Source organism: Chroicocephalus ridibundus, chromosome 1 (genome assembly GCF_963924245.1).
Source record: "Chroicocephalus ridibundus chromosome 1, bChrRid1.1, whole genome shotgun sequence".
Classification (NCBI taxonomy): Eukaryota; Metazoa; Chordata; class Aves; order Charadriiformes; family Laridae; genus Chroicocephalus; species Chroicocephalus ridibundus.
The window spans coordinates 31,967,578-31,989,305 of NC_086284.1; the positions used below are offsets into that span (position 1 = coordinate 31,967,578).

The 21,728-nt window shown below is 41.4% G+C and overlaps 1 protein-coding gene across 1 annotated transcript in view; it reads left to right on the top strand.

Annotated features, from left to right (window-relative positions):
• Positions 1-1,302: 1,302 nt before the first annotated feature.
• ATP7B (ATPase copper transporting beta) overlaps positions 1,303-21,728 on the top strand; it is a 31,504-nt gene continuing 11,078 nt past the window's right edge. The window contains exons 1-14 of the mRNA XM_063333655.1: positions 1,303-1,712; positions 8,448-9,675; positions 11,233-11,469; positions 12,566-12,729; positions 13,611-13,772; positions 15,253-15,329; positions 15,668-15,842; positions 16,420-16,653; positions 16,843-16,934; positions 17,074-17,201; positions 17,882-18,036; positions 18,250-18,384; positions 19,089-19,283; positions 20,836-21,018. Coding sequence (XP_063189725.1) covers positions 1,464-1,712; positions 8,448-9,675; positions 11,233-11,469; positions 12,566-12,729; positions 13,611-13,772; positions 15,253-15,329; positions 15,668-15,842; positions 16,420-16,653; positions 16,843-16,934; positions 17,074-17,201; positions 17,882-18,036; positions 18,250-18,384; positions 19,089-19,283; positions 20,836-21,018 — 3,414 coding nt within the window. The 5' untranslated portion in view covers positions 1,303-1,463. The remainder of the gene's footprint in view (positions 1,713-8,447; positions 9,676-11,232; positions 11,470-12,565; positions 12,730-13,610; positions 13,773-15,252; positions 15,330-15,667; positions 15,843-16,419; positions 16,654-16,842; positions 16,935-17,073; positions 17,202-17,881; positions 18,037-18,249; positions 18,385-19,088; positions 19,284-20,835; positions 21,019-21,728) is intronic.

The window sequence follows — 21,728 nt, forward strand, 5'->3', positions numbered from 1 at the left end:
ACCTTCTTTTTCCAAAGATGGCCGTTAACTCTAGAGTCAAGAACTGGATGGTGTGAGCAGAGTGGAGGATTCATCTTTGTGGGGAAGTTATGACAGGAAGACAAGCCAGGATGCTAATGTCCTGCATGGTGGCTTTCTGGACCACTGTCTTTGTGACAAGAGTGTGAGGGACATACCTCTGCTTTTGGAAGTAAAAAGAATCTGAATTTGTCCTGCCAGGCAGGTGGAGTGTCATCTGTTCCCTTGAGTTTTCATAACGTGATGGAGATATGCTGAGATTTTAACCCTATGTGCTAACTTCTTCATAGGAGTACATTTGGTGACTTTTTTCAGCAAGTCCAAGAGATTCTGTTTAAATGTAAGACAATTATTTTAGGGCTTGCTTTTGCAGTGAGGTCACTGCATAGCCACGGAGGGTGTGAACTGATGACACATCAACAATATTATATAAATTCCTTGCATGGCCTTTCTTTAGGTGTCCCTGTTCAGAGGTGTCTTCAGAAGTGGACTGCACTACTCCAAGCTTAGGAACTATAGATTCTGCTCACCAAGGTAGCACAGTGCTGTGAATTTGCTGCAGGCAATTCCAAAGAAATATCCAGGCTTGGCTCAAGGCGTTTCTAGCGATGGTACCTATCATGTGTACGGCTGTCTAAATTAGATGTCCCTGTAGTTGCCCAGAGGATTTAAGGGGAACTGAGTTTGCCAAAGGGGATATCTTATGCTTTTTTCTTTACTTTCTGGTGCTAATTGCTGGTTTAATTTTTTTGTTTGTTTTTTAAGTAAAGATTGGTGATGGTAAAGATGCGCATTTTAAAAACTATAACTATTGTACTCACTCCTTCCCCCACCCCTCTTGAAACAAAGAATGAATGTTCTCATGCCCTTAATGAGTGAAAGACCTTCAGTCTTGGAACCTTATCTAATGATATAATCATAGGCACGTTTTCAATGTTAGAAAGGACCATATTTTATCCAAGAAATCCCTGCTAATTTCATAGAAGAAGGAAACGGAATAGGATAGCCCTTTGTAGGAGCTGTGATTATTCACATGGCCACAAGGAGCTAATGTCTGGCTGGCGGAGTTAATTATGCACTGGCTTGCAGCACACAGGTCATGTTTGACTACAGCTTGTGAAAGGCAGCCTTGGCTGAGCCTGCTGCAATGCCGTGCGCAAAGATTAGCTGTGCTGAACCCCGCTCCGAAAGCGCAAGGGATGCCAATTGGTGGGAAGCATTTAAATTGGCAGGAAAAGCAGGTAGCGAGTGCAGCAAGCACAGGGTACACAAGGATCACAGGTTACATCTGGGATTTTGTGGTGAATGCCTAATGAGTGTGTTGATTAGATGGGCAGAACCCTGCAAGCCATTGCAGCTGAAAGAAGTGTGGCCGATAAGACACCGAATAACCGCTCTTGTAAAGCTTTCCTTTGGCGTTGGAATATTTCAAGCTGAGAAAGATAATGGAGAGAAAACTGGACAATAAAACGAAAAGGGAACTGTCCTGCTTAGCTACTTTAAACAACAAAAACATAACCCTGGTGTCTATTTGTAAGCGGCAGGCAGCTCATGATGTGCCTGAACTACTGATTATTGGTGAAGAGACCAAGACAGGATCTCCGGTAAAAGCAAGCAGTAACTTGCAGAAAGAAGAGAAACTTTCGCAGAGTTACTCCATGGGAATGCTAGAAGTCAATACAGTTGGAAGACAGGTCAGTGTGCGTGTGTTGGGAGGGAAGAGGTGTTTCTGAACTGGAAAATTTAAAAAAAAGCATGTTGGACGTGGGTTGTGTATTAAAGGAAGTTAAACAAGTTAAAGCTTCTTTATCTAAATTGTCTCAAGCAGTACAGAAATGCAAAGTCCTCTGGAGATCCTCTGAGAGCAATCTTGAAAGCAGATGTTAATGATGAGTTATGCTGTAGTAACTAATGAGCATTTTTTCAGCTCCACCTCTAATAATATAGTGTGGTGATTCTTAGTAAGAAAACATACTAGTATTTCTCCTTTTAAACTTGCAATTGCTTGAGCAGTTTGACAGCAGCTCTTATCAGGTTATTCTCTGGAATAATAGAAATTGCAGAAACATTAAAAGGTCCTAATTGTAGGTAAGTAGTTTATTTATAACTACTAAGTGGATGCCAGCGAAAATTCTTGATGGTACATCTGTGGCAACATTATTATTTTGTTTTTATTTAGTGTTTTATATAACTATGGTATTTTTGGAAATTAACTGTTGTGAAGAAGAGGCTTAGAAAGATCAATGCTGATAAAAACATGATGAGGTTTATTATTTTAGAAAGAGTTTTTGCTATTTAAAAGGTATGTAAATTACAGTAATGTAGTTTGGATCAGTGAATACTGTGAATATTAAGGAAAAGAAACTCTCAGAACAAATTTTGTGTCCTTTGAAATGGTGTACGTGTAAATAATTAGTGTCAGACTGGAATGAAATAAAAGCCAAGATAGACCAAATATACCTGAAGGCTTTTTCTGCCTCAAGTTACTTCTCATATTGTAAACATTTGCTAGAAAATAATCATGACATAAATGACTTTGTTCTACCAAAGGAATATACACATTGCTTGTACCGGAGCCTTGAAGAACATGACAAAGTATTTTGCTTTAATTCTAAATTAGAAACAATCCACTTAAAACAAGACTTCCCCCTTTCCCACCAAACTCAGCATGGTTTACATAGCTCCCTGTAATTTAAAAGTACCTGTTAAGGTCTCTAAGGTTTGTTAACTACGGTGTATGTAGGTATCATTTCAGTACGACTGGCTGCAACTGCCTGAATCTTTCTCCATTGTCGGTCCTGTTGGAGAAACCTGTTCTGGATGGGGAATGGCAGTCCCTTGGTAGAAGCATTAGGGCAACTAATTTGTGTTTTGAAAACAGAAGCACCATAAAGGCTGCTTTAAAGTAATACTTTCATTGAATCTTGATATCCAGGTGGAGACGGTGGTTTTTCCCTCCTTTAAGACTCAGGAGCTGTTTGAAAAATAACAAGTTGTGTTACAAGTAGTTACTGAAAATAGTAGCTACTGACATTTACTAATTTTCACTAAGCTGGGGGGTGAAAAGGAAGGAAGGACAACCATTTAAGTTGTAAAACATTTAAACAATGCACGCTAACAAGATGGATGGACAAGTTGCACTGAAATTGTTAAGGAGGATGAGGATTGAATTTCTGCCTACTCAGAAGTCCTACTGTCGTAGGCACAAAACTGAAGACTTGGGACCTTTGATGTTCCTGAGGCTGCTCCGTCCACATTTTGTTGTTCACTGGCTGCCTATAACAAACTGGGAAAGCATCTGAAGTATTTAATTAATAGTATGTGGCTTTTCAGTTGTGTGTTACTGCCTGCCTGAATCCAAAGGCATGAGTCAGTGGGTTGTGAAAGAACGAAGCAGGAAAGGTAAAACAGCAACACAGATAAGATAATTCTTCAGCAGTTGTGTGCTCCAAGGTGAGAGGGTGATAGCTGATTTCAGCCTGCGGAGGTATAGGGAGAAGAGCAGCCCAAAACCTTCAGAGATACCGGGTGAGAGGTTCAGAGAGGTCTGGCATGCGTTGATGAGCAGACTGGGAGAGGCAGAGGAGAGGCAGAGGGGAAGGCACTGAATGGGCTGTGTCCTGTCTCCTCCACAGCTGACTGCTTGGCATCATGGTGAGGAGTCTTGCCCTTGAATTTCAGGATGTGAAAATTGGCATCCCTGCAGGCCAGGAGAAGGAGGGTGGGAGGGCAGTGCCAGCCCTGGGGGGAGAGCCTTGTCAGAGCACCAGAGAGGAGCAGCAGCCGTGTGGGATCTCGATGTGGGTGATTCTTGGGGAGCTGCGGGGTAAACCTGACACGGCCTCAGCCTTGTGCTGTAGCAGCTGAGAGCTTTACACTGGTGTTTCAGAGATGGCTGCACCTCTTGAGAAGGGGAAGTGTGGGCTGGGGGGGGGTGGGTGGCTTTCCTGGTGACAAGCCACCCCACGAGGTGACCATGGAGCACAGGGGTGAAGGGAGCATGGGGACATGGCCAGGGGCAGCTAGCAGCTGGGGCACAAAGCTGAGGAGGGCACAAAGCTGAGGAGGGCACAAACCTTGTTGAATTTACAGCCATGGAGCTGCATCTGTTGTCAGAACGCTGGTCACCATGTGCATGTATGGGAGGGTCTCACCGAGTGCTGTGGTTTCTTATTCTTTGGGTTGTTTTTTCCCCAGTTCGGATGATTTTCTTACATTTATTCTGTATCGCCTCACTCCTGTGTTAAACCTTTGGTCTTTGCACTTCTGAATGGGAGCACCCAAAAGAAATAGCACATTTTAGAGGGCAGTGGGGCAGCCTGATGCCAGGCCTCTGAGGGCAGCCCTTGATGGAGTGGTTTTACCCCACCAGTCACACAGGCCATGGACAACAACCACCTTTCCCCCTGGACCAGCTGCTGAGCTCTCTGGTCCATAAAGCCAAGAGCTGCGTGTCAAGCCGGGGCTCGAGACTTGGTGCTCCCAATCCAGCAGTGTCTCCCTGCCCTGCTCCACCTCCATGCTTTCCCAAAAAGTTAATCCAGCCTTGGGGCATATTCCTGTTGGATTATCTCCTTCCTGCTGGCCGGAGGCAGTCAGGATGGGGAGCAGGAGCTTCTCCCTCTTCCTGCTGCCCCCAAGCCTTGCTTTGCTCCAGGGCAGGCATGAGTGCTCCAACTCCTGTCTGGGGCAGCAAGGGTTCCTCTTCATGCCAGGGAGTTTGCTCGAAATCCTCATACTGGGAGCTGGACTTCGCATGCCACACTCTTGCACATCAACAGTTTCAGTTGCGGCTCATCTTGGGTCTGGTTTAGAGCTGTCAGATGGGAATATTTTCCATTCAGCTCTGGTGCTTCTTTTAAAGGTCTCTTCTCTGCTACTTCTGTGTCAAGGAGTCCCTTTTTTTTTTTCCCTATATTGTTTAAATGAGCATCTTAACACTGCTTTCTGTAGGGATTCTTCACTTTCAGACCAGAGTCTCACTCTGCTGTGCATTTTGAGTTGAAACTTTTATGTGCAGAACAGGGGAGGGAAGGAATTGTCATAATTTCATGTTTTCCTTATTTATGTATTTTTTACATAGTAACTGTAAAAATATGCATGAGACTTGGTGTCTTAAAAGTAAGCTGGCGTCCTTTGGTGTGAGAGACAGAACAGCTGGTAACTGCGGCAGATTCTTTCACACTCCCATATAGATGTGGAGTCAGATGCATTTTCATTATTCCGGTAGGATTTCTCTCTAGGCAGAAGCAACGAGGAGAATCCCAGACACCTTCATTGGCATTTTTGGAGGTGTTTTCTTCTCTGGTTCTCTTGCAGATGGTCTCTCTCAATTCCTATACAGCCTCATAGATGCCATTTTATGTGTGGCTGTTAGCTGGTGTCAGGAAACACTCTTTTGAGACCTAGCATGTGCCTGAGGAAAACTATGGGCACATTTCTGTATGCCTTGTCTTTGTGTCCTTATGTGAACCTGCTCTTTTCGTCTGATCTAGTGTAGAAACACCCCTTCTCGCAAGTACACACATAGATGTATTTGTGCCCCTGCTTTTTTTTTAAGCTGTTAAACAGTACTAAAGGCTTTGTAAATACTGTATTTCAGCCCATGCACATTTCTGTTTTCTGGGGGGAGGTTCTTCAATGATTTGGCATTTCGGAGGAGGGGTGTTTTTAGTTGTTTTGTGGGGTTTTTTAAAGGGAAATATGCCTTTTTTTTAATGTATGTCCATGTCCCCTCTCGAATTTTTTCCTTGTCATTTAAAAATTTGTTTGCAAGGCTTTTTCTCTACAGAGCATAAACATCTGGTTTTGTCAAGTAACAAACACAATGTTTTTGCCAATTCTTCTGAATGTTGGGATAGCTTTTTATCCAAAATATAAAGCATAGTCCAAGTTTTGATGTTTCTGTTGCTTACAATGCATTGAAATAGTATGATCAGTCCTTGCTTTTATGTTTTTCAAAAGACTGGAGGATGAGAAATACCCTTTATACATTTAATTTTCATTGGTTTTATATCACTGTGTACCTAGGAAAACTGAGATGATTGGTGAGTGTGGGGGCGGAAGGAACGCAGAGAAGGACATAAGGCCTGTGATAGTTCCTGGTTTTCATCTGCACGTGGCTTCCAGAAACATGGTGAAGGGGAGCAGGAGAGTGAAGGATATTCATCTCACCCGTCTCATGCTCTGTTTCACCAAAGGATGCAGAAGGCAAATGCCTTTGTCATATGAGCCAAAGTAAATGTACAGGGTGAGCTTCTGTAACTCACACATGGATGTTCACTTTACTGGGTGTTTGTGAAAATAAGAGCTGGCCACTGCGAGCAAAGTGTCCTTGCAGGGTCTGGGGACAGGAGATAGGGAAGAGGAGACGAGGGACAATATTCAAATAACATTTCTTGAGGTAGACATTAAAATAAATGCAAGTTTGAGTTTAAGCAGCAACTGAAATGCGGTGGATGAGAGACTGTTTTCAGGTGGACTTCTTTTCCATATACAAGGCCACGTTATTATTTTAAGCTGTGGGAAGGCACAAATAGGAGGAAATACGCATGTGGTTGTCTTTGTGTGTGCTTAAACAGGGAACCACCTTTGCAGGGAAGTCCGATTAACTGTTTATGTTTTGTTTTGAAAGGAGGGGCTGGCTGCGCATTTCCGGGTACGTTGGGGATTTCAGTAGCTTCTGGGAAGGGAAGGGAATTGCGAGAAGGGTAAGTGCCCTGAGCGCTGCCAGGCCTGTGAGATGGGGGAAGTAAAAGGGGATGTCAGGGCTAAAATATTCCCATGACTCTTCCCCAGCAGCCTTGGAGCATAGCCTCGAGGCCAAGCAGTGAAGGAGGGGGCATGGGGGGAGAGCTCACGGTTGGGATAGTGAGGGGCTGCAGCATAACGCTGAAGAATTGAAGTTGCTCATTCCTCCTCCTGTTCTAATAAATACAGAATGGAGAAGGCTGAAAGCAAATTTCTCGTGTTAAATTTTTGCTGTTTTGGTCGTGACCCCAGACCTCATTATTCCCAAGCTGTCTAAGCATGAAACAAAATCAAGTTAATGAATTTTGAGTACTCCATCAAATGAACTGGATGCAGTCTAGTGTTAATAAACAGCCTAAATGCTTCTCGTTCACGCTGTGGTACCGAGGGGGAGTTTTCTGGTGGGTGGTAGGAACAAGATTTGTGCTACTGAGCGTGATCCAGTGGCCCCTTCTCCAGCCCCTCCCTGCAATAATGCCCAGTATCAGGTGCTTTATTACATGCTGGAGAGCCCATGGCTTTGCAGGCAAGAGAACAGATGTGCTGTAGTAACTTGCATCTAGATATTTAGTAGTTAAAGCTGCCTTAAATCATGGACATGAATTTTGATGTTCTTTCCATGAAATCTGACAATCTGGGACCTGTCCCTCCCCTTCTCAATCTTCCTCATCACTTGGTGCCAGCAATTTCCTTTGTCGACAGACTCCGTGCTCCAATTACCTGTTCTGTGAGAAGCATTGCCTTTATCACTATTTTTTTTTAATATTTCATTTTTAATTGAATTGGGCACATTAAACAATAGAGTCCTAGTACTGTGGAGCCTGTGATACGACTGAGAGATAGTCCATTTCTGGCCGGTCTACTTCAATACTGGCCATTACATCCTGAAAATCAGTGTTGGATTAAACCAGTGAGTTCTTGTAGCTTAGTATATGGTCTTTTTTAGGTGCCTCACAAGGAGGTAGATGAAGCTAAACCATAGTGGAAGTATCTGCATATAGTTCTGTGTCTTTTAAAATCTTTGTCAGATACAGGTTTTAACTTAAAAGATCTGTATATATGCAGGCATCCCAGGCCTTTGTGTGCATGTGTATAGCTCTTCTGATATATCTGTGCTCCCTGTGCCAGCTTGTTTCAGGCTCCTGGGAAATTCTTGATCCTGTTTTCTGTGGGCATTTTGTTTTGTTTCGGTTTGGTTTGGTTTGGTTTGGTTCAAACTCCTGCTGAGCGGTAGCAGGTTGGCCAAACTGAGCCAGCTTCTGACATTTGTGAAGAGGCCTTGAGCACATTCTGCTGTGACCCTTTGTGCCAGTGACAGTGTGCTCTGAAGAGCAGGGCTCAAGCTGCATGGTGAAAGTGCCCCGTGGCTGCAGAGAGCTCAAGTTTTAAATAATTGGACTGGGGTGGGAATACCGAGACAATTTTACTTTTGTATCCCTAGTGAATATTTTTTAAATTGCTGCTCGAGAAGTGTCAGAGGCCTGATTCATCATCGTGGACATAGCTCACTGGTAATACAGTCAAAGCGTACATGAACGTCGTGAAGCATTTTGGGGGTATAGACTGACTTGACAGCACTTCTAGTATGCTATATGCTTGAGAGCACATTCAGAATATTGTTGCTTTTACAGGGCTAAAGATACATGGATTTTATTTTCATTTTTCCTCTTGCTCCTTAGGCTTTGTCCAACACTGATTCTCCTCCTGACTGTGAGCTGGAACCTACAATGAAACACAATTTTGCTTTTGACAACATGGGCTATGAGGAGAGCTTTGAAACCGTGCCCTCCGCATCTTCCCAAGAACACACTGTGACACTCAACATTGTGGGAATGACTTGCCAATCGTGTGTGCAGTCAATACAAGGCCAAATTTCCAAGGTGAAGGGCATTGTGAATATTAAAGTCTCCCTTGAACAGAGCAATGCTGTAATAAAGTATCTGCAGTCGGAAATAAGTCCTGTACAGATTTGCCAGGAAATTCAGGATATGGGCTTTGACACCAACATAGCAGAAGAGAGGCTGACAACAGCGACTGTAAATTCGTCATGCTCGAGAGAAGCAGTAGTGAAGCTTCGGGTAGAAGGCATGACATGCCAGTCCTGTGTCACCCACATTGAAGGAAAGATTAGGAAACTGCATGGTGTGGCAAGAATCAAGGTGTCACTTGGTAACCAGGAAGCAATTATTGCTTACTATCCTTACATCATTCAGCCTGACGACCTCAAGAGCCATATCAGTAACCTGGGGTACGAATGCACCATTAAAAGTAAATCAGCCCCTTTGAAGCTGGGTGTCCTTGATCTTGAGCGCTTGCAGAATGCAAACCCCAAGGAGACACCAGCAAGTCTCGAGGGAGATGGGGTGAATTCACTGGTTGTTGAGATGAGTAGCACAGCTACAGTGGCTGTACAGATAGAAGGCATGCACTGCAAGTCCTGTGTCAGAAACATTGAAGGAAATATATCAGATCTTCCTGGCATACAAAGTATTAAAGTGTCTTTGGAGCATAAACGTGCTGTGGTACAGTATAGCCCAAATTTAATTACCCTGTCAGCTTTGCAGCAAGCTATTGAATCCCTTCCACCTGGAAACTTTAAAGTTTGCCTCCTTAGTGGATCAGAAGCAAATAAAGGAGCATCTCCATCACGTGCTTTGCTATGTGATCTCTTCAGAGAGCCGCTGCAAGACATGACATGCATGGCTGTTGTTAGGATTGATGGCATGACCTGCAATTCTTGTGTACAGTCCATAGAAGGGACCATATCACAGAGAAAAGGAGTGCAACATATAGCAGTTTCTCTAGCTGGCAGAACTGGGACGATACATTATGATCCAGCTGTTACTGATGGAGAGGAGTTAAAAGCTGCCATAGAAGACATGGGGTTTGATGCTTCTGTGCTGACAGGTAACAGTGTTTTTTCTTCTGTGGGTACTGTGCCAAGCTGGGCCATGCATCACCTGCATTGAGACTATTCTGGAGAGAAACTTTTAAAACATCACATTGACATTGTCTTTTATAAGGGACTAGCCTGATCTGACCTCACGTAGCAAGGGAGAGAGAGATTTCAGCTGTGAAGCACCTTATTTCAGCCCTTAATAACTGCACTAGTGGGGGAAAGAGTAGAGTTACATTATGAAGCCAAAAGGTTTGAAAGTTGGTACAAGGTCCTTCAAAGAGCTGATCCCCTTACCACTGAAGTAGGTTTCCTCCTATGTCTACAGGCTGCTGTAAGTAGATCTATCAAATGAAATATTTTCATTTATGTTCCAAAATACTGAACACCACAAACGTAATGAAACTCTTTCATTTAAAACCACTTCTTATCTAGCGAAATATCCTTTTGGTGTCCTAATCCTTTGACCTTTATTTCTTGAGTATTTTTACTAGCCCTACTTTACTAAGCCTTACTTTAAGTGAGGTAAGTAGCAAGAGGCATGTACTCCTTGGTGGGAGCAGGTCAGCTGCAGCACAGTTTGTACATTTTGTACATGTGCTCAGTGTTTAAGAAGTTGCCATGGTGCAGTCTCTCCTCTCTAGCGAATTTCAAATGTGGCAATATTTATCTGCTTCAACTCAACAGATTTGCTTTGAGATACTGATGTAATGTATCTGGAATGAATTAGTTTGATCACAATAGACCGCATCCTATTAGCTTTTCTCATGGGTCCAATCCCTCTGAATCTGTGGAACTGCTGCAGATGAGGAAGAGCCTGTATGTGGTGTTTAATAATGATTTATTTGGTTTATAATGTTGGTGGGAGACCTTCTGATCCATCTGTGGAAAAGGAGGGGAGCCCCTGTGTTTAACATGTTCAGAAGCATCTCTTGCTCCTTTACACAAACCACTGCCCAAGGGAGGCAGCTTGTGAATGCAGCTGGAGCTGTTGGCTGTCTGTTCAGTATCTGGCAAAGAACAAAAAGGATTGCAACAGGCCTGTGTGTGTTGAGGTCTTCTGGGTGCTGCAAATCTTTCCACTATGCATTTTGCAGTACTTGCACTGTAAATATTGTGCCATAAAGAGAAACCTGTTGAAAAACTTGTCCTTTTCCATCTTTGAGATGAAGTGCTATGAGTCCTGCATAGATGAGAAGGAGAGAATGGATGTGACTGGACCATGTTCTCTGTGCTGGATAAGGATCCTATAGATACCAATATATCTTTATTGAGTGGAGGTAGCTGTCAGGTCTAGGCATTGAAACTGGAGGGAATCATTTGCCATTTGAAAGTGGAAAACCAGTTCTATAGAGTTAAATTGTAATGCAAGTGGTGCTGGTGAGCATATATTGTTATACGCATAGTAAAAATCTATATTATTTCCATGAAGAGACAAAGATTACCATGTCACCTTTCAAACAACTAAGAGACTTTGCATGATTGATAAATGTGACCTGCTTGTAGTTTTATGTCATCCAATCACACTGGAAATAGTGTTTATTCAGTTTTTTGTGCATTTATTCAAGATACCACTGCTGGAGGACGTAGACACCAGCCTGATGCCAGCAATGCTGCTGTGCAGCCGCAAGCTCCGGAGCCTCCTCCCCAGGGCTGTGCCTTGGATGCTCTTCCAGACAGTCCTCACCTTGATGGGCCAAACCAGCCCAGCGGAGCGACAGCTGAAAAGTGTTTTTTACAAATCACAGGCATGACCTGTGCATCGTGTGTGTCTACCATTGAAAGAAATTTGCAGAAAGAAGACGGTAATAAATTTAAGATTCCTATAATGAGTCTATAAGGGACTATGGGATGGAAAAGGTATTGTATGCGGTTAATGGAGGAGGCTGTGGTACCACTTCTGGAGGTTAAATAGACAATGGTCTTTCTTAGTGCTAATGTAACTACATCACTGTTTAACTATCCTGCTGCACTGGCGGACAAACCCAATGGACATACTTGCATTGTAACAGTAAGTTGTTGTAATAAGATGAAAATGTCAAATAAGGCTCAAGACAAGAACAGAGAAATGGTTCTCATTTAGCTTTCAGGGCCTTATTGCTTTACAGAGCAATCCATCACTTCCAGAGCTGTTGAGAGTTCTGACACGTTTGTGATGTGAAACTTACCCTTCAGGGCACATTTGCACAAGCAGATACGAACAAATGCATGGCTCCAGTGCCTGGGTAATTATATTAGCTGAGGCACAGCAAAGCTTATTAGGTTAGAAGTCTGCAGACTGGAGCTGCCTTTCCTCTGGCCATATAGAAGATGAACATATGAGCCTCAGCATTGTCTGATTTGATTTGGGTAGGCATGCCTTTGGGGGGTTTTACTTATTAATTCCTGTGCCCCCGGTCTCCCAGTGATGGTCTCACTGCCTTGATTTAAAAATCCAAGAAATCATTAGCACAAAAAAGGGAACGCTTTTCCCTCTTGGGGAAAAAAAGTTTTTCCCTGAAGGGAAAAACAAGAAAAGACAAAAGCCTAGCATTGTGTTGTGGGGTTTGTTTAGGGCTTTCCAAACTCAAAGAGTCCAGGGTAGATCTTTCAGCAATGAGTGCAAAGATTGCTTCTGAACATCCTTTTTGTGTCATTAGATCATAGCAAAGCTCACCTTCTTCCCTGTGTAACTCATGCAGTTACTCTCGTTGCTAAAGGGAACCACAGCGTTGCTGAAAATCAGTAAAAACTTTGCTGTTGTGACCAGGGAACAACACTAGAAGGAGGCAGAGAGAAATCATTAGGTTTGTAACAGCTCCAAGTTGTTACAGCCCTCATTGACAATCACTTGTAATATTTTATTTTTCTTCCCGTCAAAGGAGCTACGTTATCTAATATCTTTTATTATTGCCACTGCAGGAATTGTTTCAGTGTTGGTAGCACTGATGGCAGGTAAAGCAGAGATAAAATACAAACCAGAACTCGTACAGCCTCTTGAAATAGCACAGCTGATCCAGAATTTGGGTTTTGAAGCTACCATCTTAGAAGATCATACAGAAACAGAAGGAAATGTGGAGCTTCTTGTAAGTCATGTGTATTTGAAATTATGTGTTGGTTTTGGAAAATTCAGGTCTGGAAGAATCATTTTCTTGTAAATGCTTTTGTTTAAGGAGTTGTGGCTTTATCAGGTCAGTTCTGGCTGGTGATAATCCTTTTTCTTAATTGCTGAAAAGACAAAATCAATTTGTCTTAGAAGAATCTGTCCAAAGGCACTGAAATAAAAAGTGTTAGTTGTATGTGCAGAATAGACTTTTCTTAGCAAGAAATGAAACAGACCTTTTCTGTAAAGGCACTTTAGTCAACAGTACAGACTGAGCAACTGAGAACGTATCACCAAATACATGTTGATAATTCCTGGGGCTTTGTGTAAAGGTCTAAGAACTTTGGGTAAAATTGTTTATATGAAGGACAAATTCCTCAAAAGTCTATTTTTATTCTCTTGACATACCTACTACAAGACAGATAACAACAGTCTGCAGTTGTGCTAATAGATCAGAAAGTGGGAACATGCCTTACTGAAGCCACAGGAAAATTTAAGTAAGCAAGATGAAGTTACAAACGCAGAGTTTGACTTTGGCAATGTTGCCATGGCTGCTGATAGAACTATATTAGCTATACTACTAGAGTTAATACAGTGTATGAGTGCTGCTCTACAAATATATAGCTGTGACTATAACTGCTGTTTGCAGAATTTTATAATAAAAGCAGATAGTTATGTTCTCAGCTTTGTTTCTTTAACACAGGTCTATAAAATCTTCATGCTGAGGCCTTGGGTCAGTACCAGCAAAGCCTGAACAGTCATTAGTACCTTTGTGACATGGGGAGGCCTTGTCTCAAATTCATCCACAAACATTAGGTGAATGTGGAGGACTGCTAACTGGACCTAAATTTGTCTTTTCTTTAGATTACAGGGATGACTTGTGCCTCCTGTGTTCACAGTATTGAATCCAAACTCATGAGAGCAAATGGCGTATTCTACGCCTCAGTTGCACTTGCTACTTGCAAAGCTCACATCCAGTTTGATCCTGAAATTACCGGACCTCGAGATATTATAAAAATAATTGAGGTAGGCTTTCAAAATTTTTTATGTATGAGCAATTATAAGCTGAAGTTAAAAAGGAAATAAAGCAGCTGATATTTGAGAGGTTTCACTGACTTTTGCAGATGACATGGTAATGGCCATATGTTTTTATACTGTTGTGGTGAAGCTGCTGTGCTCCTCAGTAGTGCATAATCTCCTAGGTTGTTACTTTAAAAGCAGACCCTAAAAACTACAAAAAAGAAGCGTTTTTTATCTATATCTGGTAAAAGTGTCATGTATTCATTCTTTGCAGTTCTGTGTGTAGAATCGTGTGTCTGATTTCCAGTCATTTCAGTGAGGTGTTGATACTTCAGAAGAAAATACTACTTTCTCTTGCCGGTGAAAGAGGCTGTAAAAGAAGTTTTGCAACAGCTGATATCACAAGTATTACGTATCTCTGTATACACTGGCATTTATTCCCACACCAGTTCAGAGAAGAACTTTTTGAACCAAAAGACCTTGCAATACAGCCACTAAAGGAAAAAAATCCTGGCTTACCAGTAACCACACAGATCATAAAATCTGCCATTATCATAGCCCAAGTGTGGACAAAACTTTTTCTTTCTCTGCCCCACCAGAAGGGAAGAGAACTTACTGTATGAGGCATGCACAGTGAGTAGTCAGGAGGACAGCAGAGACTGTTTGCCTTTTGTGTTCTAGAGTATTTACTCAGAAAAAAGCTCCTAGACAGCAGAATTGATGAGGCAGCCCTGATTAACGTGTTATCTAGGAGACTCTTCATGCTGGTTGAGTAGTTCTCTAAAGTGCATCTTGCCACAGGAGCATCTTGTGATGCAGATACGAAGTTTAAATGTACTGTGCTTACAAGTGTGCTTTGGGTTTTTTGTGTTTTTTGTGGGGGAGGAGGTTCTACTGCAGTAACTCACTGGAGCGTCAGTCAAAACTGGCTTTTTAAATATATTTGTTTCTGGGATCCTTTGCCCTGCAGTTTGTTGTTTTACAGATTTAAACTGGTTCTAGCCACTTTGATTTTCAACTTCAGGTATATCTACTCAACTGTAGTGTTAAGGAGATGCTTGCAAGGTTGACTAGCTCAGCTCAGTGACTTGTACATTTTTACCTTCTTTTGTGGTACTTCCCATCTCTCACATTTCTTCAGTGGAGATGAAAGGGCATAAATTTCCTTTGAGGAGGAGGGCAGCAGAACTCCAGCTGCCAGTGGGAGCTTCTTGGGTCTAGGAAACCCAGAACACTTACTGCATTTATGCACTGTGTCTATGTGTAGGTAGCAGAAATCCTTTGCAGTCCACATTTTGAGTACTGTCTGAAATATCATCTCATGTTGGCAGGATCTAAAAATATATAAGAAATTGGCATTTATTAAATATGGAACAGTGTCCTTTTCTGACATTTCTTCTAAAAGTAGTGTCATTTAAATATATTATAAGTAATACAGTTAGTTTAATCAAAACTAACTCATTTTTCCTCCCCTTTCAATAAAAAGGAAATTGGCTTTCATGCTTCCGTGGCTAGAAGAGTTCCAAATGCACATAACCTGGATCATAAAAAGGAAATACAGCAGTAAGTATTTCTCACTAATGAACGTGTATCTCTTGTAACTCATCCCCCTCCCCCCCCAGTTAATTTAGCTTATCTTTGTGTAAAGCATATTTAATTTTACAATTTGCCATGTGGTTCAAGTACTTTTACTACTTTCATTAGTTTCAGTTTTTAACTGATAGAAGTCTATAGAAATCTATATAGTTAAACATGTAGGAGACAATGAAACTGTCCCAAATATCCCGAAGCTGTGTGTTAGTATGGTACTAACGCCCCAAGCTCTGCACTGCAAGCACACTGTTTGGCCTGGGTACTGTGGGGTGTGTGACAACCAGGGATTTACAGCTTCTACTTTTCAGGTGGAGGAAGTCTTTCTTGTGCAGCCTACTGTTTGGTATCCCTGTGTTAATCCTAATGATTTATATGCTAATACCCAACGGTGAGCACCATGGGTCTATGGTACTGGAAAAGAATCTCATTCCTGGATTATCTATTTTAAATCTTCTCTTCTTTGTCCTGTGCACTTTTGTTCAGGTACGTCCACAGTACTTCCTAGGGGTTTGCTTTCTATTCATTTCCCATTTATGCAATCTGATGCGGTAAAGACAGGAAACTGAAAAGGTTTAGTGGGTTAGCACTGCCCTCTTGTCTGTATCACCTATGCAGAATGAAGTGGCACTTTTCTGCAAGTTATCCATTCTGTAATTGCTCGCAGCACTTACTCCTGTCAAAGTTGCGTCAGATGGTTTTCCAAGTGGGGAAGGTAGTGTTAAAATGAAGAAATACCTGATGAGCTGCCACATAATTGTATAGCTATAGGTAAATCCCTTCAACTTCTGTACCTTGTTTACTCTGCATTGCTGAGGAAAAGGATGATATTTAGCTGTCAGTGTTGTTTTGAGAACAAGAAAGAGCAAGGGAGAGGATGACAGTGGAGTCAGCCTCCTAGCAGACCACTCCACTGAAGTTATATCAATATTAAACTTACATGGGACAGCAATGCCTTCCCTTATCTACTATGTGTTTATAATTCTGCTATAGGCAGTATTATGTACTCTCTGCTTTCACTGCTGTCATCTTAATACGAGTCTGTCCATGCTTGCACCAACAGTTTCTTGGTGGATGGTATTTTTATGTACAAGCTTACAAATCACTGAAGCACAAGACAGCCAATATGGATGTGCTCATCGTACTGGCCACGACGATTGCTTACGTGTATTCATGTGTGATCCTGATGGTAGCAATAATTGAAAAGGCAGAGAAAAGCCCTGTCACTTTCTTCGACACTCCTCCGATGCTGTTCGTGTTCATTGCCCTAGGGAGATGGCTGGAACACATAGCAAAGGTAACTCATCTTCACAGTAATTATTGTGTACTTATAACGAGAGGAGAATAAAACTAGTCAGAGGAATTTTGAGTCAGGTGTTTCTTATGTAGCCTATATTACACAAGGTATTTCAGAGTAAATTGTGTTAAGTAGGCATCAGCATTTATATATCTTAATATATCTTAAATATTTATCTCTGTTTCTTAGAGTAAGACCTCAGAAGCTCTTGCTAAACTTATATCTCTTCAAGCCACAGAAGCCACTGTGGTGACTCTTGGACCTGACCACTCTATCGTCAGGTATGTATTTGTGAACCAAAACCCCTTCAGCCTGCCTGGGTGCACAGACTAGGCTCAATGCAGTTAATGTGAAAGCATTACTATTCTTTTGAAGCTGACAGCGTAAATAATCTCTCTGTTCTACTTGTTTTTTTTGCAGGGAGGAGCAGGTAGCTGTTGAACTGGTTCAAAGGGGTGATATTGTAAAGGTTGTTCCTGGAGGAAAGTTCCCAGTGGATGGAAAGGTCATTGAAGGCAGTTCTATGGCAGATGAGTCTCTCATTACTGGTAACTTCCCTTACACATATACAGAGAAGTTAAATCTTCTAGAACACTTTCTTACAAGAAAAGAGAGCAGAGCCAACCCAAAAGCTGCTGTCTGAATAATCTCCCACCTTAATGGACACTGTGCCTGGCCTTTGTGAGCTTGAATCCAAATCCCATATCTGTGTACACCCTGAAAAGCTGAAGAATTTCTGCTCGGTTTGGTCACTTTTACTAGAGGATGGAATGGGTAGAGTCTGAACACGGTTATTATTCTGGTGGGAGTTTCCCCTGAATGTATTTGTAGAGATGGTACCTTCTCAGAAATAACTTCTGAAGGACGATGGGGAAATATTGCTGAGATGTTGGCGTGTGTATGCATGGGCACTGAAAATTATTAATCAGAGAAATTCTTAGCAGTTTCTTTTACAGTCAGTTTGCTCCTGGCCCTTTCGAAGGATGGCATACTGGAGGGTTAGGACCAAGAAAACAGCATTTGCTTTGAAACTAAACCTAGAAAAAGTTTTTTAGGAGGATAACAGCACTTATACATGCCTCTACTAGACAGAGATACACAATATGTGATTTCTTGTCATTATTGCTTAGCATGCTGCTTTTGCAACATACAATGATCTATGTGCTAATGAACTATGTCCACCAGTATTAGGGGTATTGCCTCATTTATTCTTACCTTTTCTTTCTAGGGGAAGCTATGCCAGTCACTAAAAAGCCTGGGAGCACAGTGATTGCTGGTTCTATAAATGCACAGGGCTCAGTTCTTGTTAATGCAACTCATGTTGGTAATGATACCACTCTAGCACAAATCGTGAAATTGGTGGAAGAAGCTCAAATGTCAAAGGTAAAAATAATAGAAAAGAAAAAATTATTCACAGATTTTGATTATATAAGAAAAAGATTCTATATTTTTATATATTTACTTCTTCAACAAACTGTGTGTTTTCCAGACTTCAAAAAAGAATCAGATGAGGAATATTAGATATTTTCATGAACTCTGCATACTTAATGTGTTTTGATCACAAACATACAAATACATTTTTTTTCTTTTTTATAGGCACCCATCCAGCAACTGGCAGATAAGTTTAGTGGATATTTTGTTCCATTTATCATCATCGTTTCAACAGTGACATTGATAGCATGGATTACAATTGGTTTTATAAATTTTGATATTATTCAAAAATATTTTCCTGTAAGTAATTTCATTAAGAGCTGAATTTTGGTATTAGGATATCTTCCAGTGTAATTAACATACCTTCTGTGTGTAGGGTTTGACGTTGCAACTTGGCAAATACTTTTATATAATGTGGTGTTTTCTACACAGAACAAACAATTACACCAATTAAAATGTTCTGCATGGGGTTCCTAAAAATTGTAATTATTGGCAGTCTTTCTGGATAAATATGATCTATAGCTGCATTGCAAGGAGCTGAGCCATTCCTATATTGCCTGTTGTTTTTTTGGGCATCCTTGTTACTGATGGCAGATAGTGGGTTTGGCTTTAGAAAGAAGATGAGCTTCTGTTATATTTAGGAGGTGTACATGCTATGCTCAGCAACGGTGGGGATCTGTGTACCTGGAAATAGGGTTCTCCTTTGCTAAGCTATAAAGGAAAAGCCAGCAAATTATGTTGTCATCTGGGAGCCTGAGAGCAGAGCCAAGCGTATGTGTGCTTGACCATAAAAAAAGCCAGAAAATACTGCTATAAACAATTCATAACATTGACCTTTCTCTGCCATAACAGTAACAATAATAGATTGCTTTCCTGTACTGGAGGTTTCAAGTAAATGTATTTTTTGAAATGGATATGACTGATTGTACAGATATGTTATCTTCTATCAGCAGTCATAATCTCTTTCCTCTTTTTTTTTTCCCCTCTCTTTCCTCTTCTTGCAGAATCAGAACAAACACGTTTCAAAAACTGAACTAATACTGAGGTTTGCGTTTCAAACCTCAATCACTGTGCTGAGCATTGCATGCCCCTGTTCTTTAGGCTTGGCTACCCCCACGGCTGTGATGGTGGGCACAGGAGTTGCCGCGCAGAACGGTATTCTCATCAAAGGTGGAAAACCCCTGGAAATGGCACACAAGGTTAATAGTTCTTTCTGTACTTTTGTAGCTTACCCTGCTGTTGCTACATGAGATATAATTTCCCAGGAAATTCTGATGGTCCAGAAAAAGACTGCAGAATATTGTTTCTTTGTTTTTTTTTTCTCTATTGGTTGTTGCTCATTAAGGTAAAGAAGACAGATCTGACCTTCTTTCTTCAAAGTAGTCACAGCAAAGTGTTGAAAGCCAACAGTTCCTGCAGTCTTATGCCAGTGAGGCTGTTAATCTTCTGCACGACCTCAGAGGTTTCTGACTTTTGCACTCTCTTTACCTCTTCTGTGAAAGAGCCCAATAATCCAGTGTTTTTCTTCTTTCCTCAGAGGGCTGTTGTGAAACGCATATTGTTCATGATCAGTAGTTTATAATGTGGGATTGTAAGAGAAAACCAGAATGATTTGAAGTGCTTTTAGTGTATAGAAAAAAGATGGAAGGGAGGCAGGAAGAGCCCTTCAAAGACAGAAAAATGATGAAAAGAGGAGGAGGAGACTGAAGGACAAGGAGGTTTGGTATGTCCACAGCTAGTGAAAAGAATATGAGTTCAAACCATGCTGTGGTAGACTGGATTAGACATAGGCAGACCATTTTAAGTGAAAAGAATGGTAAAAATAAGTTAATCAGACTGATAATTCTTGTTCTTATTGGGTATTACAAAGCATGGACCAGAAGTTTTTCCAAGGCTCTGCAAAAATAAAAGAATGACTCCTAAGTAGTGTCAGGACTTTTTACCTTTTGAATCGAAGTGAGGCTAGGGTCAGGGCTTGGCAAATTAAGCGACCTGTTGGATTCTGCAAGGTTGGCAGGTTGGAATAGCTGGGAATGGAAATAGTGCCTACTTTGTTGAGTTTTTTTGGTTCCTGTGTTTCTCTATGCCAAGTTTATTTCCAGGATTAGAATTGACGTCAGCTTTGGTTTTCAGTGTATGTGGGGCTGTGTTTTTTGGTTCATTCCTGATTCCTCAAGACGCATTGGGCTGGATAACAAGTGATTGTTGAATTTAGCGAACAGCATGAGGTTGGGTTTGGTTAGGTTATTCTTTCTGAAACTTGTTGCAGCTTCTTGCACTCTTCCCACCTGCTCGTATCCCCACATAACTTCCTGAGTCCTCTTTCTTCAGTGCTGTTGTTAATTGTTTCAAACAGGATTTGTAGAAGCCCTCCTGAATCATATACCTCATGGTAAAAGTGATTCAGGTGCCATTATCCGAATCCTGCATGTGAATACATACATGCACACACAACGGACAGTACAAGTCCTGCAATGACTCCGTTGTCTGAGATCCTGGATATAGATACAGGATGATGTTGAAGCTTCGGTGAAATCACTGTATGGGGAATGAATAAGAAAGCTTAGGGAGACCTCCTGTACAGATAGTTCAAGGTACATACAGAAATCCCTAATTTTGTAGATTTATTCTGTCTTGGTGTGGATATAGTCAACTCCTTCTTAAGGTCTTGCCTGTATTTATGTGCCCAAAGCATATGAGCATCCCTATGCTCACAGGGCTTAGGCAGTAACTCTGTTTTATTTCTTGCAGATCAAGACTGTGATGTTTGATAAAACGGGTACCATCACCTGTGGAGTTCCTAAAGTCATGAGGGTGCTTTTGCTGGGAGACACGGCTGTGCTCTCTCTGAAGAAGGTACTGGCGGTGGTTGGCACTGCAGAAGCCAGCAGCGAGCATCCTTTAGGAGTGGCAGTCACTAAATATTGCAGAGAGGTACTTAGCCTTCCTATTTCATCTAAGGCCTGAAGGGATCTGTGCAAATGCAGCAACGTTGTATAAAATGAGCAAGTCCCAGAGGGACAGGCCTGCCTGAAGAGTAACAGGCTGGGAAGCTGGCAGAGATTACGATTGTGCATCTTAATCTGGACGATACTAGGAGGCATATTCTAAGCTTTGCTTTTCTGGTAATGCTGTGGAGTTCTCAAGCAAGATCTTACAAAGTTTTTCTTGAACGAGTGGGAAAACAAGGATTGTGGAATATGTGCAGGAGGAATAGTTATGCTTAAATCGCATTGTGAAGCAAATGTGTGTGGTGACATTTCATATGTTACCTGACTGTAGTCACTGCTATTAATCACTTGCTTATAGATTGGGCAAAAAGCTTTAAAACCTGAATATTAAACTGTGATATTTGTGAATTTCACAAATTAATTAATAGATTACTCAAGTCTGCAAATTTTGCAAATCCTCAAAGGTCATTTATATATTGCATGTGTTCTTCAAATGTTTCAGGAAGAATGAAAGCACAAATAGTAACCAAAATAGGAAGCCTGGTTTAAATAAATAAGTTCTTTCTGCTAGGACAAGTCATTAATTGATTTATGGAAAAATTCATTGGCAAGAGTATATCAAACTTATTAGTGACAGATCTTTCAGTGGTAAAATTTGGAAGCTGATATATAAATTTAGAAGGAAAAAGAGAG